Here is a 26,639-nt window from a genome sequence, read left to right on the forward strand (position 1 = left end):
TTTCGAGTCGTGAAGAAGCGGTAGAAACTGTAAACAAAATGGAGAAAATGGCAGCCCAGCAGAGAAAGCCGAAAACAAAACTGCCAGACAGTCAGAGCCCAAAACCGGAAGAGGGAGCAGACGTCATTAAACTGCTAGTGGACATGCTAAACAACTCGATGGTATTAACCAACAACTGACCGTGATGAATAAGAACTTTGCATCTCAACAGCTCCAGCTGAATGAAACGGAGAAAAAAGTGGAGCAGGCAAATGAGAAAATTAAAGAGATAGACACCACAAGCAAGAAGTTGAAGAAAAGAATGGGAAAAGTGGAAACGAAGCAGAACGTCCAAGAAAATCGTTTGCTGCAGTTACAGATGGAAAAAGCTAACATGATTCTCAGGTTCCAGGGAGTTCCTGAAGCAGAGCGGGAGGACCTGAGGAAGGTGCTTAGCGAGATCATCGCTCCAGTAAATGGAGCTAGCCTACAGGGCATACTCCAATTATATTAAAAAAAAATAGCCTGCCTAGAGAAATAGTGGTCAGATTCTCAAGAAAACAAACCAGAGATGCTAAAAGAAATGGAGCTAGCCTACAGGGCATACTCCAATTATATTTTAAAAAATAGCCTGCCTGGAGAAATAGTGGTCAGATTCTCAAGAAAACAAACCAGAGATGCCATCTTAAAAGCAACTTCAGCAACTCCACTGAAAATGGGAAATGTAATCATCAAAACTTTAAAAGACATTCCATTTGAAATTCGACAAAAGAGGAAAAATTATAAGGATTTAATTTATTTCCTTCAAACTAATGGAATATCGTACAGATGGGCGGTCCCGGAGGGTGTCATCTTTAAGATCAACGATAAAAGAGAGAAGATAGACTCCACCTTCAAAGCCAAAGAGTTTTTGAACACAGAAAGAGTCTAAGGAGGAAGAAATGAAATCTAGTGACTCTGCCACCTCTGGAACGGAAGAGGACTCTGCTGCAGAAAAGGGTCCAGGTCCCGCCAGAGTTGTATACGATTTTAGAGACAGAAAGCCGAAGTGAAGGCAGAAGGACTCGGAAAATGGCCTTTTCAAGCGAAGAAGAAGAAGATGGTCAGAAAGCTCTCTCATAGCAACTAACACATTGACACATTTGAAGCTGTGATAAACAAGAACTCTACAAGTATATTGTGATATTAACACTTTTAGTACTAACACTTATATTAACAGGGATAAGATCTCCTCCTCTTGGGGTTTTAGCATAGTGTGGTTATCTTTCCTTTATCCTTAGTTGTAGTTCCCTTCCCAATATTTTCTTTGTACTTCTGTAGTCTATTGCAAAATAAAAAATATCCCTTCGGGGGTTTAAAAAAAAGAAAACAACTCCGCACCATCGTCTCTATATGACAGCCCTTCAAGTACTTGAAGATGGTTATCGTATCACCTTTCAGTCGGCGGATTGGGCCCCGGGGGGGACTTCACCCCCTGCCGGAGGGCGTCCCCAGTGTGATGATGTCACCCGGAGGTCACGCTGGCCAAGTTGTGGGGGGACACTCTGTGAATCGAGGGAAAACTCTATGGTTTTCCCTCGAGTCACGGTGCCCTGCCCCCAACGTGGGCGACACGATGTCACTTCCAGTGACATCGTTGTGGCGCATGCACGCAAAGCACGCACGCGAGGAGACTCACGAGGGAGCACAGAATCCCCCCACTTTCCAGGTAAGTCGACTTGGCAACCCTAAGTCATCTCCTCTCCAGGCTAAACATACCCAGCTCCTTCAAACTTTCCTCATAGGACTTGGTCTCCAGACCCCTCACCATCTTCGTCGCCCTCCTCTAGAGATTTTGGGGGTGGAACCTGGAGAGATTGGGGTTTGGGGAGGGTAGGGACCTCAGCAGGATACAATGCCACAGAATCTATCCTCCAAAGCAGCCATTTTCTCAAGGGGACTGATCTTGGTTGTTTGGAGATCAATTGTAATAGCGGGTCCCACCTGGAGACTGGCAACCACAGCTACTGGACTCCTGTGTTTTAAACCGGAGTGTACTGAGAGTGACATTCAAAATGCAAAGAGGGACTGGAAGGGGGATGTAAAACCAAACCTAAAACTATTTCAACATCAGTCGTGGGCAGACAGGCCCACGGTGGTTGATTTCCCAACAGGCCTTGCAGCCGCTGTGGGAATAGGGGGTGCCGTTTCAGAAAGCGAAGGCTGAACAAGTAAAGGGAAGAGAAAGCTCTCTGCACCTGTCCCCTTCTTTGACTAAATTTGCTGGCGGGGAGGGGGGGGGAGGAGAGGGAGGCGGACGGCAAGAGTCTGTAGAGGCCAGGAGAGCGTTAGCCGCTGTGCGGCAACAGCGAGAGCAGCGAGAGGAAGTGGTGGTTTCCCGTGTAGAAATTGGGGCGTAGCCGGAGAGAAGCAAGAGATGAAACAAGCCGAGGAAGAAGGAACAAACAAACAGCCCAAGGAAGGTCGGAAGAGAAGGCTGCAGAACGGCGGGAAAGAAAGATGGGGACGCAGCACCGCCAACGGACGTCGGAGTGACCTCGACCGAGACGGGTGGGGAGAAAGGTGAGGAGAAGGAACAGGACGGCTGAAGTGACAGAGGTGGTTGGTTCCCAAGTTACAGATTCCCTACAGACGAATTGCTTCAGTGTAGGGAGTGGCGGCGCGGCTGGGAAGGACCCCAGCCCTGAGGCCTCGGAGAAGCACCGCCAGTCAGAGTACGGCGTCCTCAACTAGACGGCCCAAGTCCGACCCAGCTTTGGGTGTGAAATTCAAGCATGTGACACTCAGACATGCGTCTATTCCCACTAGGGTGGCCAAAAACCTGGAGAAAGAAATGTCTTTCCCCCTTGAACGGAGGGTCTATGGGATATCATTTTGTGGGCGAGGTTATTTACCTCCCTGCCATGAAAAGATTCAGCTGCCTGTTTCCACACATTAGGCCTCTTGAGAAGGCGTGGGGTCGAGAAATTCCTGGAGGTTTGGGAGGGTGAATTTGTGGGTTTTTTACTTCATTTATATCCTACCTTTCTCCCCAATGGGGACCCAAAGCTGCTTACCTCATTCTCCTCTCCTCCATTTTATCCTCACATCAACCCTCTGTGGTCGGTTAGAAGAGGAGGAGATTGGATTTATACCCCGCCTTTCACTACCCAAAGGAGTCTCAGAGGGGTTTACAATCTCCTTTCCCTTCCCCTCCCCACAACAGACCCCCTGTGAGGTAGGTGGGGCTGAGAGAGCTCTGACAGAAACTGCTCTTTTTCAAGGACAGCTCTGACAGAACTATGGCTTGCCCAAGGTCATCCAGCAGGTGCAAGTGGAGGAGTGGGGAACCAAACCCGGTTCTCCCAGATTACAGTCCACCCACTTAACCACTACACCAAACTGGCTGAGAGCACCGCAACTGGGCCAAGGTTGAAACCTGGGGAGGGCAGGGTATGGGGGCAGGAAGGACCTTAGTGGGATATAATGCTATGGAGACCACCCTCCAAAGCGGACATTTTCTCCAGTGAAGCTGACCTTTCCAGGCTGGAGATCAGTTGTAATTCTGGGACATGTCCAGGTCCCATTTGGAGGCTGGCAACTCTACAAGAGGGTCAGTCTTGTACCCTTCAGTGCCTGTGTCAGTGGTGTGAAGCGGTGACATTCACAGCTGCCAAATGCTGCATTTTAAAAACAATCTTCCCTCTCAAGCTGAAGGCAAAGTTCTTCCGACAGGGGGAGGCACCGCTGGCTTTCCCTGAGAAATCTTAGCCCCCCCCCTCCTGTTTTGCCAGCTTTCATTTAAAAAAACAGAAATGAGTTTCCTCCTTATGGTGTTCTAGCCAATGACTGCAAAGGAAATGGAGTAACCGTGGGGAGAGGTTTATAAAATGATGCATAGGATTGAGAGGGAAAAACTTTTTCTTCCTGTCCATAGTACTAGAACGCAATGAAGGTTGTTGGCAATGGACAAAAAGAAGGACTTTTCTACTCAATTAAGGTTGGATTCTATCCGGCTTTTCTACTGGAGAAAATGGGAGGCGGGGCCTCTATTTTGATAAGGTTGCCAGCCTCCAGGCTGGGGCTGGAGATATCCCATTATTACACGTGATCTCCAGACTTCATAGATCACTTGTTCATTTATTATTTATCTAAAACATTTATTCCACTTAGGGCTGCCAAGTCCCCCCGGGGGGCGGATAACCCCCCGCTTTGGAGGCCCGATTTCCGCCGCCGTGGAATCGGGCCCCGGGGGAAACCCCACCCCAGCGTGCACGTCAGCAGGATGTGACGTGATGACGCCGGGCACGCTGGGGGCGGGCCACAGCCATTTGAGGGGGAAAACTCTATGTTTGAGGGGGAAAACTCTATGTTTGAGGGGAAAACTCTATCGGGAGCCCCCCGCCGCAAGGTAAAACAGACTTGGCAACCCTAATTCCACTGACTTGTGGAGGAAATGGATGCTTTGGAAGGTGGACTGTATGGGCATTCCTTATTTATTTATTTATTTATTTATTTGTAATTTCAATTTTTAGACCGCCCTCCCAAACTATTAGGGCTCAGGGCAGTGTACAACATTTCATAAAATACATCCAATCAAATGTAAATGCAATGGACAATAAAATATTAAAACATTTGAAAATTCATTCCAGATGGCGCCTAGAATGGGCCAGATTAAAATCCTCATCCCAGTGAGAAAGGAAAGAAGGAGCCAGACCGATTAAAAAGCCATTACTGTTTAAAAAACACCGTCTTCAGCCGTAAGCCTGGCGGAACATCTCTGCCTTACAGGGCACGGATGTAATTTGACAGAGAGTTCCATCAGGTCGGAACCAGGGGCAAAAAAGCCCTGGCGCTGGTCGAAGATAGCCAAACATTTTTCTACTGAGTTCCTTCCTTTCCCTAATGGGGTTGGCCATTCAGGTGGGGGTTTCCCCGATTTTCGGGCCTTGGGTCCGCTGCTGGCCAGCTGGAAGTGACCTGGAAGTGACATAAGTGTGTCGCTGATGTCGGCGGTGACACTCTAGTTTTTGGGCAAACTCTATGGTTTTGAAGGCAAAAAACACTGGATCCAACCCAAAGTAATTAAATTGTGGAATTGACGGCCCGTGGAGGTAGGGATGGCCGCAAGCATAGATGTCTTTCAAAGGGGGTTCCACAGATTCCTAGGTTCATTACCGGCTACTAGCTGAAGGGAGGCTCCATAGTTAGAAACAGCAAACCTCTGAATAGCAGGGCTGGGAAGCAACATGAGGGGAAGGCAGGGGTGGACGGGGTGGTCAAAACTCTTCTGGAAACAGTTGCCAACCTAGGGTTGCCAACCTTGAGCTGGGAAATTCCTGGAGACTCAGGGAGGGAGGAGTTTGGGAGGGGAGAAATGTCAGCAGGGCATAATGCCGGAGCCCCCCCCCCTCCACATAGGGTTGGCAGCTCCACACATGGAACATTCCTGGAGATTTGGGATTGGACCCTGGAGAGGGAGGTGTTTCAAGAGGACAGGGACCTCAGCAGCATATAATGCTGTAGAGTCCAAAGCAGCCATTTTCTTTATGGGAACTAGGGTTTCCAGCTGTGGGTTGGGAAATTCCTGGAGATTTGGGGGGCGGAGCTTGAGAAGGGCAGAATCTGAGGAGGGAAGGAGCCTCAGTGGGGTATAAAGGCATAGAGTTCACCCTCCAAAGCACTCATTTTCTCCAGGGGAACTGATTTCTGTAAACTGGAGATCAGTTGTAATTCTGGGAGAGCTCCAGGCCCCAACTGGAGCCTGGCAATCCACGGCCCCTTTGGAGGGTCAACGTGCCAGTCAGGCGTCCTCATCAGCACATTCACTTTCCAGCTACCGTGGCAACATGGAGTCGGAGTGGGGGCCCTTAGGAAAGACACACCCCGTGACAACCAGACCGTTTTCCCTGGCAGCTGCAGGGCTATTTTTGGGCAGGAAGGCACAGGAACGGAGTTCCGGCTGGCTCCCGAGTTGGCCACGCCCAGCAGGAACTCATTAGCATAATAGGCCACACCTAACAGCAGGAACTCATTAGGATTGGCTACATTAGGGGTGTGTGGCCTAACATGCAAAGGAGTTCCTGCTACAAAAAAAGCCCTGAGTTTTTTTTCTTTTTTTCAATAACAATTTTTATTTAGAGAAACAAAAGATTAACAATAACTCCAATTGGAATAGTATGCTTAGATACACTAAATAGCGGTAAACCTACCATACCCCTTAGATAGCGATTGATATGAAACAATTTAACCAGAAACAAAGCATTAGTATCACCAAACTTAGTGTGATATTCAAACTTAGTACATCTAGCAAATGGTGACCATATAAACAGCGATTACAGTAAGGAACCTCAAAACAGGGTCAATGAGGTATGTGAGGAAAGGGTGCTGCTCGATAGTTAAAAAGTAACAAATAAGTGTAAAAATTAAACAAAGCATAAATATAAAGTGATTGATAATAAGCTCATGTAAATAATATAAAAACCTTTGAGAAAGACAAAAAGGCACACTATCCAAATTAAATCCATTTGATATAGTTCTTCCAGTGGGGAGAGATAAATTCCTCTGACTCTAGAAAAGACAAAGGACGTCCTTCTTCACCCAAAGAGTGATTAACACTTGGAATTCACTGCCACAGGAAGTGGTGGTGGCTACAAGCATGGACGGCTTCAAAAGGGAATTAGATAAGCATATGGAGCAGAGGTCCATCAGTGGCTATTAGCCACAAGGTATAGATAGGGACTCTGGGGCAAGTGATGCTCTGTCATCTTGGTGCTTGGGGTGGTCAACAGTGGGAGGGCTTCTAATGTCCTGGCCCCACTGGTGGACCTCCTGATGGCACTGGTATTTCTGGCCACTGTGTGATACAGAGTGTTGGACTGGATGGGCCTTTGGCCTGATCCAACATTGGCATCTCTTATGTTCTTATGTAATGTCCAGTCCTCCTCTGGGGTAGGACTTTGTGCCTTTCTTCATAGGTCATCCAGGGGGCATTGGGTTGGCTGCTGTGTGAAGCACAGTGCTGGGCTAGATGGACCACTGGTGAGATCAAGCCAGGGGCACTGCTGGTGTTCTCTTACACTGGCCAACACGCTAGGTTCTTGTCTCTACATTTTATGATGTGTTGATTTTTATTAATAACTACATTTACGTTTCAACAGCCTAGGGGCTACCTGTTCATCCTGTTTGGTACTGATCCCTCATCGCCCCCCGGGGGCCCCATTTCTAATCGCTCGCTGCTCGTTTCTTCTCCCACGTCCAGGATGGCTCAGGTTCAAGGGCTCAGGGCAGGCTCCGGATGGGGTGTCCTCCCGGGCCCTCCGTAAGGGTGCTGAGGGAGCGCATCTTGTTCTCCGCCCCTCCCAGCCCCATTTGGACAGAGGCAGGCAGTTTGCTGCCGTCTGCTGCTATTTCCTTTCCTGTTCAGTGTCGTGAGGGACACAGAGGACAGCCTTGGACAGGGAAGCCTCAGAAGGGACCCCCGTCCTTCCCAGAGTATTGTGTAGTGGGTTTGCCGCATGGACGAAGGACAAAGACCGGCATAGTGCAAAGCACGCTTTATTTGGTACACTACTCGCTAACGGCCAGCAGGCCAACTATATACACTCCAGGGACCCGCCCCTGGGCCCCGTTGGTGGGTTTGAATCTCCCACCACGGTGCCCATTGGTTCCCCAGTGGAGGGACTAGGAGCCTAGTCCCTATTGTTCTTCCAGAGTCAAGCTCTGGCTGTTCGCTGTCTCCCCAGTGGCGGGAGCCCAAACTTCCCTCCACCATTTTGCAGAAGACCTGGGCAGATGATCTGTGCCTGCAATAGCTCACAGGCATTTCAGGGGTGCTCAGGCCTTGCCCGCTTCAGATTGGGAAATTCCTGGAGATTTTGGGAACTTGGGTTTGGGGAGGGACTTTAGTGGGGTATAATACCATGGAGTCCATCCTTCATAAGCAGCCATTTTGTCCAGGGTAACTGGTATCTGTGTCTGGAGTGAAGGCAGCATGGTGTAGCCCGGATTTGTCAGATCTCGGATGTCAAGCAGAGTCGGTACTTGGAGGGAGACCACCAAGGAAGACTCTGCAGAGGAAGGCAATGGCAAAACCACCTCTGCTTCTCACTTGCTTTGAAAGCCCCTTGCTGGGATTGCCATCAGTCAGTTGCAACCTGAGGGCACTATACACACACGCAGAACAAACTTTAAGTGGCACGTTTAAGATCAACAAAGAGAGATATCTATAGTCAGGAGGTCAGCTGCAATGCCAGGAAATCTCCAGGCCTCACCTGGAGGCTGGCAACCCTAGGACTTGGCAAGTGCTTGACAGCAGTCTTGCAAGGGTGAGCATGTGCAGAGTGAATTTGTGTTGTTTTTTTAAAATTATTGGGGGAAATGACGATGAAACAACTGAAAATACACCCCCACCCACCCACATTTATTTCTATTTTAGAGATGCCAGTGTTGGATCAGGCCAAAGGCCCATCCAGTCCAACACTCTGTGTCACACAGTGGCCAGAAATACCAGTGCCATCAGGAGGTCCACCCACTGGTGGACATTAGAAGCCCTCCCACTGTTGACCCCCCCCCCCAGCACCAAGATGACAGAGCATCCCTTGCCCCAGAGTCCCTATCTATACCTTGTGGCTAATAGCCACTGATGGACCTCTGCTCCATATGCCTATCTAATTCCCTTTTGAAGCCGTCCATGCTTGTAGCCGCCACCACTTCCTGTGGCAGTGAATTCCAAGTGCAACTGCCCTGGAGAATCCAGTTCCGGTTGATTGATAAGGCTGAGGAGAACTCCAAAGCCCTGAACTTCTCTTAGTGACTTCTGGCAGGGAAAAGAAGAGGCACTGGGGGTGGGGGGGTGGGCGGGTTGCAGATGGGAAGGAACTTCAGTGTGGGCAATACCCACCCTTGTGGGGGGGGGGGCTCGGCCTTGCCAGCAGTTGCTGACCTCACTGGCCCTGTGGTTTCGCCTGGAATGTGAGAAGAAAACTGACAATGAACTTTCTGCCTGTTAACATCTGTCTGAAGCGTGGGCAGGGAGGGAAGCAGGGGGGAAGAGGGGGGGCGCAGACCTCCCGACGCTAGCTGCTGCCAGTGTTCCCTCTAAGCTGAGTTAGTGTGAGCTAGCTCACAGTTTTTTAACCTCCGACTCACAGATTTTTGTCTTTGCTCAGGAAGGATGGCTCCAGAGCAAACTCATTTATGCAGTAGCCGAATCGCTCGCTCACAACTTTAATGCCAGTCGCTCACAAAGTGGAATTTTTGCTCACAAGACGCCACAGCTTAGAGGGAGCATTGGCTGCTGCCCAGTGTAGCAGCAGGAGAAAATGGGGAGGGGAAGCTTGCTGGTGTGGCTCCACATAGGGTTGCCAATCTCCAGGCGGGGTCCGGAGTTTCCCTGGAATTACAAATGATCTCCGGACTGCAGAGGACGGTTCCCTTCGAGAAAATGGCAGCTTCAGAGGGGGCAGACTCTATGGTATAACATAGATCAGGGGTCTCCAGTGTGGTGCCCACAGGCGCTATGGCACCTGCTGACACCTTTTCGTCACCCACCGTATGTTTTTTTTAAGTGGGCGGGGCCAGGTAGGGCTTTTGCCCCAGCAAGGTTTCTGATTTATTGGAGCTTTGATTGGCTGTGCAGGTTTTTTTTTAAATGTCATTTTGGCAGCAGCTGCCACCACAGCACAAAAGATCTGCAATGTGTTCCTGAAGTCAGGCTGTGGCAATAAATCTGTGGCTGGCTCCGCCTCCTGTGGCAGCCATTTTGTTGCCGCGCCCACCATGCCGCATCAGAATTCCAAATGTGCCCACGGGCTCAAAACGGTTGGGGACCTCTCCTGCCGTCGATTCTAGGTGAAATCCCCCTCCCCAAGCACTGCCCCCAAATCACTAAGAATTTCCTTGGCCATAGTTGGCAAACCCTACGATGTGCCATCCATCGCCACATGATGCCCAGCCCTGTCCCCAGAAGCTCCCAGGGAAAAGGATTAAAGCTGCCCCCTCTGGGCTTGTAGGCAGGAAGCTACATGAGCTTCTAATTGGTTTATGAGTCCAGTTCAAAATGCTGCTTCTGAAAAAAAAACACCCCATTTCTGTTTTGGTTTGGCCTTTAAACCCTTTTGTGGCCTAGGACTCAGTTACCTCAAGGGTCGCCTCTTCACATATATCCCTATATACCAACTCTGTTCTTCTGGTTGCTGGCTTCTTGTCCCCTCTCACCCCACTCCTGCTTAAAGTGGCCTGCTTGGCGCATACACTAGAGTTTATTCCTCCTCGACAGCGGCTCCCATTTTGTGGATGTGAGCTCCGTGAAGATTTATTTATTTATTTAAATTCATAACCCACCCTCCCCGCGAACGGGCTCAGGGCGGCGTACAGATGGGGCCAATGCCCAATACATAAAACATTAAAACTGCATTTTAAAAACATTCAGTGCAACAAAAGTGCTCTCCACAACAACTAACAAGGGAACCGATGTCACCAGGATGGTATCCTTAGTGGCCACAGCTCCACGCAGTACCACCATTTTTGCACTCACGGCGAGTTGGTAATAAGGGCTAGGACAGATGGTAACAGTCGTGGCGGCTCCTACTCAAACGCCTGGCGGAAGAGCTCCGTCTTGCAGGCCCTGCGGAACTGTGCAAGGTCCCGCAGCGCCCGGATCTCCTCTGTGAGCAAGATGTTATTTTGAGACATTTTCAGGAGGCGGGGAATGGGCCGTTTTATTTGCAATGATGCAATGGCAGTAAGAACTTCCTGACTGTTAGAGAGGTTTCCCAGTGGAACAGGCTTCCTCAGGAGACAGATCAAGATGGGTAGCCAAGTTAGTCTGTCTGGAGCAGCAGAAGAAGAAGAAGAAGAGAAGAAGAGATTGGATTTATACCCTGCCCTTCACTTGGAGTCTCAGAGCGGCTTACAAACTCCTTTCCCTTCCCCTCCCCACAACAGACACCCTGTGAGGTGGGTGGGGCTGAGAGAACTCTGACACAAACTGCTCTTTTCCAAGAACAGCTGTGCCAGAGCTCGTGACTGACCCAAGGTCACATCAGCAGGTGCAAGTGGAGGAGTGGGGACTCAAACCCGGTTCTCCCAGATTAGAGTCCGCACACTTAACCACTACACCAAACTGGCTCTCAGAAAAGAGCAAGAGTCTAGTAGCACCTTAAAAACTGGCAACACCTGTGGCAGGGCATATGAGCTTTCGAGAGTCACTGCTCACTTCTTCAGATACTCTGCCACAAATTTTGTTAGGCTCCCTCAGAAGGTGGTGGCCTCTCCTTTGGAAATGCTGGAGAGAGAAAAAATCAGCATTGTAATGCAATCAATAGAACGGTCTAAAAAACTAAACAGTTTGCAGGTTGGGGGGAACGAAAAGGGGACGGGTGGGCGGAGTTTCAAGGCAACGGTGACGCCACACAAGGGTGGCTAAAGACAACATCCGAATTCGGGAGTTTCACACTGGAAAAGTACGAGTCTATACCTGAAAGGGGGGGGGAATCGCAGAAAAAGTGGATGCGAATGGGCAACTAGATCCGAAGGTACTCCTGGAGCTGCCAAAACTAGTGTGAAAAATCTGGCAAAAATGTATGATTTAAGAAAACCAACACAGAGGTGGTGACATGAGTGGAAATGCTCTGTGACCCACTATGGATTTAGACAGATCATGAGAGGGAGGGCGGAAAAGGATGAGCCAGTTCTCGGCTCTTGTGGCCCCTTTTTACATGCCCAGGGTAATGCCGATTGCTTTAGGGGCAGTGTGGTGGAATGGGCCTGTTCTGGCCTGCAGGCCCTATTCCATCCTGCCCTCCAAGGTTTCCCCCCCCAACACCTGGAGAGGATTTTCTTTCTCTCTCAGTAGCCTGCTGCCACCACCTGTCCTTTGTAAGGAATTGCCCGCTGGGAGGATCAGGACTCCAAGCTTCCCTTCCAAGTTCTGAGGCCTTGCCTCTATGTCTCCTGCTGCCCACCACCTGGTCACCACGGGGCCGTTTACTGCCTTGTGCGCTCCTGGAGAAATAGCCACTTGCCAACTGCCTGCCTTCCCCCAGCACTCCTTTTTAAAATAGCATGTCCGAGACGGTGGAGGTCTATGTGGTACAGAGAACCACTACCAGCATCAAAAATTATAAAGTGTTTATTAAAGAGAAAATGTTCACAAGCATAGTTTTGGCACATTGAGCAAGGGATCCAAAAGAAATTGATAAAACTCAAATCCTCTGTCCCTGTCTCTCTATACATGCCCTATCAGATGTTAAAATATAGGACAGGCACCTTTGCTTAGGAAGTTACAGATCTCTACAGAGTTACTTTTATCTTGAAGACCTCTCCAGCTTTTCAGGCCACCGCATGGCCAATGGTCACCCCCTGCAGGCCTCAATTAAGAGTTGTGTCTGCTCTCACAGACTCAGCACCCAAGAAAAAGAGTGCTTCCTCAATGCTCCCCTGAGTTTTTTCACCTCTCTTCTCCCCACCCACTGACCAGGTCTGGCCTGTCAGAGAAGCTTTTCCTGAAGATTCCAGAAGCTTCTGTTCCTAGGGTTGCCAAGTTGTGGTGGGGGATTGTATGTCTTCACAGAATCCGTGCCACGGGGACGGCGAGACGCGTTGCACCTGCCATCACCAGGATGTGACGCTATGCGTCACTCTGGCAACGGGGCTCCAAACAGCCCCGTTGCCAGAGCGACGCGTAGCGTCATGTCCTGGCGACGGCGGTGCAACGTGGCACGGATTCTGCGAAGACATGCGGATCCCCTGCCGCGATTATGCGAGATTTGGTAAGCCTATCTGTTCCCTGCTAGAGGTGGGGGGGGGGAGTCTGAACCCTCCTATTGTCTCTAGCTAGACCTATAGACCTTAAGAGGTAACTGAGGTGAGCCTGGAAAGCCATTGAATAGCTTGTTTTCTGCCGGGGGGGGGGATTAAAACTCAAAGTGAAGATTTTGCTCATTTCAAACTTCCAAAGAAAAATGCATTTCTTCATGTCCAGGAAGGAATTTTCCTCCGGGCCAGATTGGCCAGTTAAATTTTTGCCTTCCCCTGGGCACAGAGCAGGGGGTCACTGGGGGGAGTGGGGGGAGGTAGTTGTGAATTTCCCGCATTGTGCAGGGGGTTGGACTAGATGACCTGTGAGGTTCCTTCCAGCTCTGTGTTTCTATATTTCTAATATCTAAGCAGCAATTGTTTTTGGGGCAGGGGAGAGTGTTAACGTAGGTTTAACACGTTAACGTAGGTTTATTGTGTTTTGCATGGCTTTAATCTTGGCTCTGTAAGCCTCATTGACCCCAAGGAAAAAGTGGGATATACAACTTCTAATGAATAAAAATGTCAGCATGACTGGAAGAACACGAAAAGGCAAAGTGGTGCTCTTCCTCCTCCTTGGTTTTAGGGCTGCCAACTCCAGGCTGGGAAATTTCTGGAGATATGGTGTTTGAGCCTAGGGAGGGCAAAGGGTGGGGTGGGGAGGGACCCTAGCATGTTATATGGCATAGTGTGGGTCCATTTGACTTTGGCAGCAGCACCAGCACGCTTGGAAATAAGCGAGGAGACCTTGCCCGAATAGACTAACAGAAAAATAAATCGATGGAAGTGTCAACTTGAATGTAAGATACCAATATAGGATTTGTTCCTGAGGAAAGACCAGACGTCTGAAACACTTAGATATCCAGAAAAAGTGTTGACTGAAAGAGAGACACAGCTTGATTGAATTTGGAGCAGACTGCTTTTGGGAATTTGGATAAGAATACAAGACTGTTAGAAGGATATAGATTGAGAGAGTCTGGAGCAGACTGCTATGTGACGTTTTATCGACCTTTGTATTTTTTCTGTGAAGGAATGAGTGGTTGTTTTTTCTATTACCAGACACTTAAATGATGTTATGGCTTTAATCTAGTCTCTTTTGTTATTGTATTCTTCTGGGGGCATCTAGCACACATCTGTGTATTTTTTCATACCAGACTGTCTTGGGACTGTGTGTTATTTTGGTGTAGTGGTTAAGTAAGGTAAAGGTAAAGGTTTCCCTTGCTCGAAAGCCAGTCGAGTCCGACTCTAGGGTTGAGGTGCTCATCTCCGTTTCAAATCTGAAGAGCCAGTGGTTAAGTATACGGACTCTAATCTGGGAGAACCGGGTTTGATTCCCCACTCCTCCACTTTCACCTGCAGGATGACCTTGGACAAGCCGTAGTTCTGACAAGACCTCCTCCTCCTCCTCCTCCTCCTCCTTCTTGTGGATTGCATAATTTCCTTCTGCCAAAGCTGCCGCTTTTCTCCAGGGGAACTGGTCTCTGTCGTCTCGAGGTCAGTTGCAATTCCAGGAGCTCTCCAGGCCCTGCCTGGAGGTTGACAACCCCCCCACTCCGGCTTGTCTCCAGAACATTACAAGGCAGCTCTCAGAAGCGGAACCTTTTTCACTCATCACAAAGTGCTCAAAGATAGAAAAGAGCCGGACCTTAAAGACTAACAAAATTTGTGAGCAGTGACTCAGGAAAGCTCATTCCCCTACCACAAATGTTGTTCGTCTTTAAGGTGCTACTGGGCTCTGGCTCTTTGCTGCTGCTACAGACTAACATGGCCAGCCATCTTCCTTAAAGATACAGAAGCACTGCCAGAGAAAAAAGATGTTGGCAACCTTAAACTTGTCAGGGAGCTCAAATCTTCAGCTTTATTACGGCTTCCTGTTTCCTTTTCCATCAGTCCTGACACTGCCTAGGGCCAGAGGCTATCATCCTAAGCATATTTACAAGGAAGTGGGACTGATAAATGAGCAGGGATTTCCTCCCAAGCTTAACCCTTGCAGACCTCTTCAGCAACTCCACCCATTCTCCCTGGTTGCCCTCTAGGCCCAGAACACCCTCTGAAAACACCTTCTGTGGAGCCACCTCTCTGTCTTGCTTCGATCCCCCCCCCCAAAAAAAAAAATCCCGCTTTTTCTCTGAAACCTTTTGGTTTAATGCCATAGTCCTCAACCAAAAAACCAGTTCCCAGTTTTTTTAAAAAAAGCTGTCCCTGTTCTTGTTCCTTTAACAGAACATGTATAGAAATTAATTAATCATCGCATTGCATTGTGCGTAGAATAGTCAGGAGATCCTAAGATTGTCTGGCAGCCAGAAGTTCTAGCTCTTTTAATGTTATGCACCACTAGGTGGCGAGTGAGACTCGTTTTTGAGGCAAGTGACGTTTCAGAGGTGGTTTGCCATTGCCTGCCTCTGCATCACAACCCTGGTATTCCATGGAGGTCGTCCTCCCAAGTACTATCCCAGGCCGACCCTGCTTAGCTTCCAAGATCTGACAGGATCAGACTAGCCTGGGCTATCCAGGTCAGAGCACAGGTACAGAAATCAGGCAGGAAAAGCTTCCCTCGGCCAATTTCTTTGTACATCTGGGTCCCATTAAAGGTACAGCAAAAGAGGCAGAGGATAAGGATAGCAGCCATGTGCCAAGGTGATGTAGAGGTGAGAGTGTTGAATTTGGGCAGAGAGACCTGGGTTCAAATCCCCAATCAGCTTTGAAGTTGACTGAGAGAGCTTTGGCCAGTCACACCCTCTCAGCTCAAACTGTAAGGCCTAAACATGCGCTATGTTTTTTCCGTGGGCATGCCCCGTCCACATGTGCTTATGAATGCCTCTTTAGGAATTAATTTCCCAGAGCTTGAGGCCCAAACCATTTATTTATTAATTTAGAACATTTACCAGCACCTTTCTTCCCTATGGAGCTCAAGGCGGTTTGTGGCATTACTAGATGAGGTGGCATCCCTGAATTTGCCGCAGGGAAATGCCACAATTTTGTAGAGTGAGAACTCCTTTTAACAGTGCTGTGGGGGCCTGACTCGGGTTGTAGAATTCATTTATTCATTTCTACCTCACTTTCCTCCCCAGTGGGCACCCATTGTTCCCTACTTCTCCATCTGATCCCCACCACAACCCTGTGAGGTACGTTTGGCTGAGAGCATGTGACTGGCCCAAGGTCGCCCAGAACGCTTCCATGCCAGAGTGGGGATTCGAACCTGGGTCCCCTAGATCATAGTCCCATAGTCTAATTACTACCTAGAGTTGCCAGCCTCCAGATAGCACCTGGAGATCTCCCGCTATCATAATTGATCTCTAGATGACCAAGATCAGTTCCCCTGGAGAAAATGGCTGCTTTGGAGGGTGGGGGCAGTATGGCAACTGATTTTAATGTTAGTTTTATTCCTAATTTCTATTTATTGTCAAATTCTTATTCATTGTTATTTTATTCACGGTCTCTATGTGACTCTGTAACCCGCCCTGAGCCTGCTCATGGGGCGAGCAGGACAGAAATTGAATTAATAATAATAACAACAAACAACAACAACAACTATTATTATTAGCCTTGCTGAGTGCTATTTTTGGGCAGGAACGCGCAGGAATGGAGTTCCGGCTGGCTCCTGAGTTGGCCACACCCAGCAGGAACTCATTAGCATAATAGGCCACACCCAACAGCAGAAACTCATTAGGATTGGCTACGTTAGGGGTGTGTGGCCTAACATGCAAAGGAGTCCTTGCTACAAAAAAAGGCCCTGGGTCTTGACAACAAACAAGGTAAACAGAATAAGAAGCAAAAGGTGGGTGTGGCTGGGTGACCACACTTTTGGCAACACGAGGCTGAGGCCTAATATGCAAATGAGCTGTGGTGTCAGGGTGTGGCCTATTATGCTAATGAGTTCCTGCTGTTGGGTGTGGCCTGTTATGCTAATGAGTTCCTGCTGGGCTTTTTCTACAAAAAAAGCCCCGCTGAGGCCCCTCCTCTCCCCAAACCCTGCCCTCACCAGGCTCCACCCCCAAAATCTCCAGGAATCTCCCAATCCAGAGCTGGCAACCCTCTTGCTACCTCACACTGGACAGACTAGAGGCCGTTTCTTTTCCGCTCACTTGGCAACCTTACTTGTGTTCCGTATTATTATGAAATCCTCATAAAAGACCTTGTTCTGGCTCCTGTTACTCAGCCAAACCGTCATCTATCTTGACAGAAGCAAACAATCACCCTGTAGGCTTTTCTTTCAAGTGGCCATTTTAGCAAAGCTTATCGGCCTAATTCCTCCTCACCCCCCCCGCCCCACCCCCGCTTACTTCCTCTAGGACGTCAGGAGCTCTGGCTGCCAAGAAGTTATGCCTTGTTTTCATGTTTTAGGATTAGGGCGGAAAACCCTGCTTCTCTTCAGAGTCCACCCGAGTCTCCTGCCGAGCGAAGAAAATGGAGCATGAAATGGAAGTGGTGGAAGAAGGCGAGAGGCTGCTGGGGGGCCGGCCGGAGGCGGAAGCTGCGGAACAGGTAAGGGGCTGTCCCTGCAACCCTCCAGCTCTCAAGGTAAAAGGGTAGGAGCCCCCACATACACGCTAAATACCTCGTATGTCTTTATCCCTCCCTTTCTCCCAGCAACCCATGCACCATCCTTAGGGTTGCCAGCCTCCAGGTGGGGCCTGGGGATCTCCCGCTTTGACAACTGATCCCCAGCTGACAGAGATCAGCTCCCCTGGGCAGTGTTCCCTCTAAACTGAGTTAGTGTGAGCTGGCTCACAGTTTTTTAGCCTCCGGCTCATATATTTTTGTCTTAGCTCAGGAAGGATGGCTCCAGAGCAAACTAATTTATGCAGTAGCCAAATTGCTTGCTCACAACTTTAATGCCAGTCGCTCACAAAACAGAATTTTTGCTCACATGACTCCACAGCTTAGAGGGAACATTGCCCCTAGGAAAAATGGCAGCTTTGAAGGGTGGACTCTATGGCATTGCGCCATGCGGAGGCCCCTCCCCTCCCCTCCCCTCCCCAAACCCTGCCCTCTCCCAGATCCACCCACAAAGTCTACAGGTATCTTCCAACCCAGAGCGACCCTAACCACCCTCCATTTTATCCTCACAGCAATCTTGTGAGGTAGGCTAGGGATTGACAGGCAGAGGTGGCTCCCAAATAGGGACAGGATTTTGTGCTTTCCCGGTTGCTGGTGCTGCTGTAGATAAAACACAGTGGCAGTAACGTGGCAAGTTTCTCTGGTTTCCCCACCCCGATCCCTTGGAAGTGGCCACCCTCCTTCCCTGGGCCAACAGGGCTTTTGCGAGTTTTGAAAGATGGCACCAGAATATCATTAGCTCGATATATCATTGTAGCTATAATTGTAGCAGGTTCTTTGGATTTGCCACTTTCATTTAAAAAAAAGTAATTATTAATTCTGTGAATTTAGGCAGATCATGAGAGGGAGGGCAGGAAGGGTTGCATCAGTGCTTAGTTCTTGTGGCCCCTTCTTACACACCCAGGGAAATGCCAATCGCCACTTTGGGGTTAGGAAGCAATTTTCTCCAGGCCGGTTTGCCCGGGGATCCTGGAGGGATCTTCTGGGCATGGAGATGGGGGTCACTGGGGGTGTGGGGGGGAGGTTGTGAATTTCCTGCATTGTGCAAGGGGTTGGACTAGATAACGCTGGAGATCCCTTCCAACTCTGTGATTCTACAATTTTAGATCCTTCACCTGCAGAGATAGGTCTTTTTTCTTGTATCTCCTCAAGGGTGGGGGGTTAGAGACAACTTAAAAAACAAATAAAAGCTGAGAATTCAGAGAACCAGCAGCATCTGTTGCTACGATGGTAGATCAATATGTTGATATTCTACTGCCTAGTCTGGCATTCAAACCATATCTTCTGGCAAACTAAATGTTGCATGAAACACAGGCAGCTGTTTGATTTCTTGTGGCTCTTTCTTACACACCCAGGGAAACGCTGATCGCCACTTTGGGTTCAGAAAGCAATTTTTCTCCAGGTCAGTTTGGCTGGGGATCCTGGAGGATACTTTTTTAAAAAACAAATCTGGGCATGGAACAGGGGTCACTGGGTATGTGTGGGAGGGAGGTATTTGTGAATTTCCTGCATTGTGCAGGGGGTTGGACTAGATGACCCTTGAGGTCCCTTCCATCTCCATGATTCAATGATTCTCCTGCCCTTCCTCCAAGCTGCTTAGAAAGTAGTACATGGTTCTTCCTTGCTTGCTTTATTCTCACAACAACCCCGTGGGGTAACAGGTTGAACGAGAGGGTCTGGCCCAAAGACACAGGTTGAGCTTCATGGAAGGGGACAAATTTGAACTCTGGTCTTCCAGACGTTAGCCCAGCACTTTAATAGCAGTGTCAGCAAGCGAAAAGACTGCAGCATGAGAAAGCTTCGCTTGTTGAATATCTGCCTGCCTCTCAGCTGTTGCTCACCTGGAGATGTTGCCTTTCCCTTCTGAAGTTATGAAGCTGTGGAGGAGACTATACCTGGAGAGGTTTCTTACCAGAGTCCTTTGCCTGCCCTCCTCCCTTTTTTGTCACAGGGCAGAACTGAGCTCCCAGATGCTACAGTGAGCCTTGGACCTTTTAAGGAGACGTGCTCTCTCTCCAGGTCGTAGAGTTGCCACCTTTTTCTGGGAGGGGGTGGGGCGCTCCAGTGACTTCAATAGCAGCCGCTGCTGTAGATGTTACCAGTGACCGATCTGATGTCCCTGCAGTGAGCGAGTGTGTCTCCTGCTGATGCCAGAAGAGAAGGATTCATTTTTCTCCCAACCCGTCTGTAGCCCTGCCTGAGAAAGAGGCAACAACTCTAAAAATACCTCTTGTTATTATTTCCAACTCAGCTCGGTCTTCCAAAGTATTCCTCCCCCAAACAAATGTCCCATTCCTGTCCTGAGATCTGCCTTTTTTTGGTGCATAATGCTAAAAGAATTAGAACTTGTGACTTCCAGACAATCTTAGGATCTCCTGGCTATACCATGCCATACGATGATGATAATAATAACAACAATAACAATAGCCAATGCAAAATTTAAAATAATGCTGTTTAACTAGAGATATTTAAACAACCGAATTCTCTGAACTAGACATGTAAAAGAAATAGTTGGAAAACTTAGTTACGTTTAGAAGTAGCATGAGTTGTGCACCTAACCTGTGTTTATGCTGTTTATGTAACGCTGGATTACTTATTGTGTTATAATGTTATACTGGAATGTATTCTAAAAATGTCAATAAAAAAATACGGGGGGGGGAAAAAACAAAAAAACCCAACAATAACAATAGTAGTAGTAGTAAGTTTGATGTAGTGGTTAAGTGTGCAGACTCTAATCTGGGAGAACCAGGTTTGATTCCCCACTTCTCCTCCACATGCAGCTGCTGGATGACCTGGGTCAATCAGCAGTTCACTCAGAGCTGTTCTCTCAAGAGCAGTCCTCTCAGAGCTCTCTCAGCCCCACCTACCTCACAGGGTGTCTGTTGTGGGGGAGGGGAAGGGAAAGGAGTTTGTAAGCTGCTCTGAGACTGCGGGGGGAAGGGCGGGGTATAAATCCAATCTCTTCTTCTTCTAATAGTAACAACAACAATAATCTCCCCCCCCCCACTCTCCCCACCTCGCTTCAAGACTTCCTCTCAAGAAATTGCCAGCATCATGCAGAACCAGGATGCCGTCCCGTGTCGCATGCAGAGATCTCGGCAGCCGCGGCACAATCCTGCACGGCCCTGGAAGTCCCTGCCTGCCACTCCCACAGGAGGGCTAGAGGCAGATCCACCAGGTAACATGGCTTGGTCCTGGGGTTGCCGACTCTGAGTTGGGAAATACCTGGAGATTTTGGGGGAAGGAGCCTGGGGAGGGGAGGGGAGGGACCTCAGTGGGGTAGAATGCCATAGACCCCACCTTCCAAAGCAGCTGTTTTCTCCAGGGGGGGTTGCTCTCTTTTACCTGGAGAACAGCTGTCATTCCAGGAGATCTACAGCCACCACCTCTCAGTTTTACTTGGTCCAGCTGCTCTCTAAAGCAGGGGGAAGCATTCCCTGGCATGCTGGCCGAGTGACACATACCAGACCATTTTGCTCGGCATGCAGGGCCAGATCTCTACCCAGGCAATGGAGAAACTGGCAGCACTGCTGGGGCCAACTGTGCGGGAGGAGCCAAGTGGCCTGGCCTAGGCTACTGAGTCAGCACCCAGATCTGCACGGCCACTGGCTAAGTCTAAAGTGAATCCCTGAGATGCTGGCCGTACCCCAGAGATGCTCTGAGCATGTCTGGCCAAGTGCAAACCCCCCCCCCCCAGCCCCTTTTATTTGCTGCTGGCACACCAACACCTTCACAGATTGCATTTTGGGCCAAAAAAGCTTGCCAAGTCCAATGCCAAGATTGCTGCCTTCACTCCGCGAACTGGCTGCTTATCGTCACAATTCATCTGTAGCCGTGAGCCAACGACCGTGCCAATCCCCAGGCCTGTTGATTTCTGCAGCCCAAAGTTCTGTTAAAGACGCAGGGGCAGAGCAGATGGGGTTTTCTGGTCAGTTGGCAACCCTACTCTGGAACTGGAATACGGCACGTGGCAGAATTTTGAGAACTTTCGGGGGCTTCTTAGCCCTCAGTGGATCAGTGTTTCGCTTTGTGGAAATCTCAGTCCGCCTAGAGTTGCCAACAGACCAGGAGAAAAATGTCCTCGTACTGAATCCGACCACCCGTCCTTCGAGGTCAGTATTGTCTCCCCATACATACCACGGGAAGGGCCTGTGGCTCAGTGGAAGAGCCTCTGCTTGGCATGCAGAAGGCCCCAGGTTCAACCCCCGGCATCTCCAGTTAAAAAGGACCAGGCAGTCGATGATGGAAAAGAACCTCTGCCCGAGACCCTAGAGAGCCGCTGCCGGTCTGGGGAGACAGTCCTGACCTTGGTGGGCCCAGGGTCTGATCCAGAGTAAGGCAGCTTCATGTGTGTTCACGTGTGACTGGCAGCGGCTCTCCGGGGTCTCCGTCGGAGGTTGTTCACACCACCTGGTCCCTTTTCACTGGAGATCCTGCAGATTGAACCTGGGAACTTCTGCATGAGGCTCTTTCAGGGCCCCTCCTTGAGATGTCATTTATCAGCTGATATTATTTACCTCTATGCCATGAAATCTTCATCTCCCTATTTCTATTAAAGGGACAGGTAAAAAGGCTTAAAGGTAAAGGTGTCCCTTGCTCGAAAGCCAGTCGAGTCCGACTCTAGGGTTGCGGTGCTCATCTCCGTTTCAAAGCCAAAGAGCCAGCGCTGTCCGAAGACGTTTCCGTGGCCATGTGGCCGGCATGACTAAACACCAAGGCGCACGGAATGCTGTTACCTTCCCACCGAAGTGGTCCCTATTTATCTACTTGCAATTTCTAGCTTTCGAACTGCTAGGTGGGCAGGAGCTGGAACTAGAGACAGGAGCTCACTCCGTCACGCGGCACACTCGGGTCTCGAACTGCTGAACTACCGACCTTCCACAGCCTGCAGTTCAGCGTCTTAACCACTTGAGCCACCGCAGCTCCTGTTGTGTGTCAGCTGTGTTGTGTGCGCGGGGTGGTGGTGGTGGCTTCTTTTAGTATATTCCAAGCTAGCCCTGGCAAGCCCAATCTCGGAAGCTAAGTAGAGTCAGCCCTGGCTAGTATTTGGACGGGAGACCTCCAAGGAATACCAGAGATTGTGACATGGCGAACCGCCTCCGAATGTCTCTTGCCTTGAAAACCCTACGGGTTTGCCACAACTCAAGTTGTGACCCGACAGCACTTCCCACCATGTTTCTTTTGGCCCTGGCTCAGTTGTTCCAGGATGCAAAGAACCACCACCATTACCATCACCTTCTTCTCCTCTCCCTTCCAGTTTTCTTCTCCTCCATGACCTCTCTCCAGGCCGAGGAGTTCTTTGATATGGTGGCTAAAGTCCAAGCCCGGCGGCTCAACGACCAGCGGGCTGATTTTGCAGGGCCTGAAGGCACAAGCGGGGAGAGCGTGGCCGTCTCGGAGGACCAACTCTATGACACTATCTTGGCTCATCAGGTGAGTCTCTCGGTCCCTAAAAAATGTCCTGGGCCCCTGACCTGGACAGCCCAAGCAACCCCAATCTCATCGGAGCTCGGAAGCGAAGCAGGGCCAACTCTGGCAAGGGTTTGGATGGGAGACCACCAAGGAATACCAGAGACCGTGACACAGAGGCAGGCTACCAAGCCACATCTCTGAACGTCCTCCACGCCCCAGTAGGAGTCACTAGAGGTTGCCATGACTTCCAGGCACACGCACGCACAACATGTCCCAGGTGATGCATTAGGGGGTTGCAGTTTTGCTGCAGAAACAAAGGTAGGCTTTCTTTATCCAGGCCTACCTTAAGAACATAAGAAGAGACTTGTTGGAGCAGACCAGTGGTACATCTAGTTCAGCATCCTGTCTCTTACAGTGGCCAACCAGTTCCAACAAGAGGGCAAGGAGGCCAAGGCCTTCCCCTGATGTTGCCTCCTGGCTCTGGGATTCAGAGGCTTAGTGCCTATGAATGTGGAGACTCCCCTCAGTCACCATGGCTAGTAAGCACTGATAGACCTCCCCTCCAAGAATCTATCTACTCCTCCTTTATGAGAACTTAAGAAGAGCCCTGCTGGATCAGACCAGTGGTCCATCTAGTCCAGCATCCTGTCTCACACGGTGGCCAACCAGTTCCTCTGGAGGACCAACAAGACAGCATAGAGGCCGAGGCCTTCCCCTGATGCTGCCTCCCGGCTCTGGGATTCAGAGCATTAGTCCCTCTGAATGTGGAGGTTCCGCCTCAGTCACTATGTCTGGCAGCCTCTGGTAGACTTATCCTCCATGAGTTTTATGTAATCCCCTTTTCAAGCTGTTTATTCCTGTGGCCGTCACTACATCGTCTGGCAGCAGATTCCACATTTTAATCACTCTCTGTGTAAAATTGTATTTCCTTTTGTTGGACCCCTGAACCTTCTGGCCATCGGCTCCTTTGGAGGGCCTCAAGTTCTAGTGTTTTGGGGAGAAGGAGAAAAAGTTCTGTCAGTTTGTGGAGGTCCAGAAGAGGAAGACAGAGAAGAGGAAGACAGTCCACAACAGTAAACACAAGATGATGTGTAGAAAACGAACCAAGAAACATTTCTCCCTCTTCCATTAATACAAGAAATAAAATTGAGGAGAAGTAGATTCAGGATGGACTAAAGGAAGGACTTCATACAGTGTATAATCTAGTCAATGGAACTCACCTCCACAGGATGCATTAAGGCCTACCTATTTAGATGGGTTAGATGAGTTTAGGGAAGAAGAGCTCATAACAGCTGTTAGCCAGATGGAACCTCCATGTTGAGAGGCAGTGTATCTCTACTGGCAGACTCTGTCCTCTGTGTCCCCACTTGTAGACCTTCTGGGGGCATCTGGTTGGAATGGCCACTGTGGCAAACAGGATGCTGGCCCTGATCCAGCAGGGCTCCTTTTACGTTCTTCATATAATCTGGGTCAGATCATTGAACTTGCAGTCATTCAAGCTGTATTCCTAAATTCTGCTGCAAAGAAACCCAAAACGATTAAAATATCCTGAAATGCCCCCCTCCCTACTGGGGCAAATAACATTTCAGGGGGCTGAGTTCCATTGGGGGAAAGGGTCACTTCACAGAGTCCGGGGTCACTACACTGAGGGAGGCAATGGCAAAAACCCCTTTGTGGTCCTGAATCCACAATAGATCCCAGCAAATATATATCCAGCGCAGGTTTTAGATTGAATTATAGATGCCATCTGGAGATTGTATAATCAGAATTAATTGATCTGTTGATTTTAAATTGTACTTTGTATGTTTTAAACTGTTGTAAATCACCCAGAGCCCTGTGTACTCAGAGATGGGGCAATTCAGAAATTTAATAAATAATAATAATAAGTTTGGTGTAGTGGTTAAGTGCGTGGACTCTAATCTGGGAGACCTGGGTTTGATTCCCCATTCCACCACATGCAGCTGCTGGAGGACCTTGGGCAAGCCATAGTTCTGTCAGAGCTGTTCTTGAAAGAGCAGTTCTTGAAAGAGCTCTCGCAGCCCCACCTCCCTCTATTGTGGGGAGGGGAAGGGAAAGGAGTTTGTAAGCCGCTCTGAGACTCCGAGTGAAGGGTGGGGTATAAATCAAATTTCCTCCTCCGCCGCCTCCTCTTCTTCTTCTTCGTACAGAGAACTTTATTGATTGTGTATGTTTCAGGACAGTATAGCTTTAAAATTTTAGGACGTTTTCCCCGTAGCCACCGTTTCCCAAGATGGCGGATATGGTTATTTCGATATTTTAAATTCACATAGGAAGCTCATATTGGTGTCAAAATATGTTTTTGAGTTTGATAAAGCCAAACACACTATTATATTAGTTGTGAAGACAACCATTTTTCCCATAGCTGCTGCAAGGTGGGGGATCTTTTTTCATATTCTTGCGGGAAGCTCGTACAGGCATCAACTTGTATTTGGAGGGGGGGTGTCAATAAAACTGAATATATTATTCCTTCCATCCATTCCATAGCAGGAGTGACTCATTCCCCCTTTCCCCACAGAGCCAGCGTCTGGAGGACCAGCGCACGGAGCCCCCCATCCCAGTGGGTATTCAAGGGTTGCTGGATTTGCTGCTCAGAGCTCAGGGGACCCGGATGGAAGACCAGCGGTCAGCTCTTCCCCCTGGCCTCGACGCAATAAGATGTTTGCCTTCCTCAGCCAGAGTATGAATCCGTCTAAGCTTTCCTCTGAACTGTTGTGATTCTCATGACTGAAGACACGCCACTGAAATCTGTAATGCTGCGTCACATCTATAAAGGCAGCCCGGGTCTCTAGGATCAAGCGGAGTCACTTAAGGAAACTTTGAAGATGCCATCTTGCAGTAGCATATGCAAAACCAAAGCAGGGTCTCTCCAATGCAGCAGATTGCTCATCGCTTCCTGGCCAGGATTTCCAAGTAAATAGAACTACATTTTCTCCATCTACTGGCAGAACACCTCCACTTGTAGTAGCAGCAGAAGTGTGATACCTGCATTAGCACCAGTCAGAAAGCAGTCTGCTGCCTTTCAAGTTTCACAGAACTCTGCCTGAAGCTGAATGTTGATTTTAAAAAAGGGGGGTGATTGAAGGAGAAGAGCCAGATCCCCTGGCATTTCAGGAAACTCGTTGCAGACTAATTTTGCTTGTCTCCACCACAAAGTATCTCCAATTGCACCAAAGCAAGCTCTACTAGGAGGTGGTCTGGTGTTGTGGAATTAAGACTTAAACGAATCGGGAGGAGGGATTGGCAGATTCGCTTTAGCTACATTTGCTTGTAAAAATCATTGGAGGGTTTGTTTGCTAGGTTTTTTTAAGGCAAGACCCTCTCAGTACTGTTTTATTTAGACGTTTCACCCTGCTTCCACACTTTGTACTACTGACTGGTTTGTGGTCTTTGGCAATTAGCTACAAGGAAATGTATTACTGTAGCTCTACAAACAGAGTTCTTTCCCCCCAAGAACCTTTCACAATCTCCATTCATGTTGTCAGAGTGTAAATCATTGGCACAGTATCAGTGGCCATTGCCGGTGTGGTGAAGACAGGATTGCCAACCTCCATGTGGTGCCTGGAGATCTCCCGGAATTCGAACTGATCCCCAGACGACAGAGATCAGCTCCCCTGGAGAAAATGGCTGCTTTGGAAGGTGGACTCTGTGGCATTATATCCCACTGAGCTCCCGCCCCTCCCCAAACCCTTCCCTGCCCAGGCTCTGCCTAAAATCTCCAGGTACTTCTTAATCCAGAGATGGCAACCTAAGACAAGCAGTAGATTCCTGCTTCCCTCCTGCCTGGCCTTTGCTGCCGATGAAGATGAGAACGAAATGCAAAACTCTTCAGTATAGCTTTGTGCCACTTTAATAAGAGGGAATGCACAACTAAACCCTGAGAACTAAAACGT

The 26,639-nt window shown here is 49.1% G+C and overlaps 1 protein-coding gene across 1 annotated transcript; it reads left to right on the plus strand.

The window, feature by feature from the left end:
* Positions 1-2,442: 2,442 nt before the first annotated feature.
* On the plus strand, positions 2,443-26,206 carry GPSM3 (G-protein signaling modulator 3). The gene is made up of 5 exons (XM_015407820.1): positions 2,443-2,541; positions 17,101-17,241; positions 20,344-20,494; positions 22,574-22,749; positions 25,265-26,206. The coding sequence occupies exons 2-5, from the start codon at positions 17,164-17,166 to the stop codon at positions 25,430-25,432; spliced, it is 573 nt and encodes a 190-aa protein (XP_015263306.1). The 5' UTR covers positions 2,443-2,541; positions 17,101-17,163; the 3' UTR covers positions 25,433-26,206.
* The last annotated feature ends 433 nt before the right edge of the window (positions 26,207-26,639 follow it).

The sequence above is a fragment of the Gekko japonicus genome, unplaced genomic scaffold (assembly GCF_001447785.1).
Source record: "Gekko japonicus isolate JY-2015 unplaced genomic scaffold, Gekko_japonicus_V1.1 scaffold3014, whole genome shotgun sequence".
In the NCBI taxonomy this organism is placed as follows: domain Eukaryota; kingdom Metazoa; phylum Chordata; class Lepidosauria; order Squamata; family Gekkonidae; genus Gekko; species Gekko japonicus.

Excerpts from the sequence above, each read along its gene's own strand:
- GPSM3 (XM_015407820.1), top strand. The coding sequence starts at position 17,164 with ATGGAGCATGAAATGGAAGTGGTGGAAGAAGGCGAGAGGCTGCTGGGG. Across the intron at positions 20,495-22,573 it reads GCTAGAGGCAGATCCACCAG|TTTTCTTCTCCTCCATGACC; the intron begins GTAACATGGCTT and ends TCTCCCTTCCAG. Across the intron at positions 22,750-25,264 it reads ACACTATCTTGGCTCATCAG|AGCCAGCGTCTGGAGGACCA; the intron begins GTGAGTCTCTCG and ends CTTTCCCCACAG.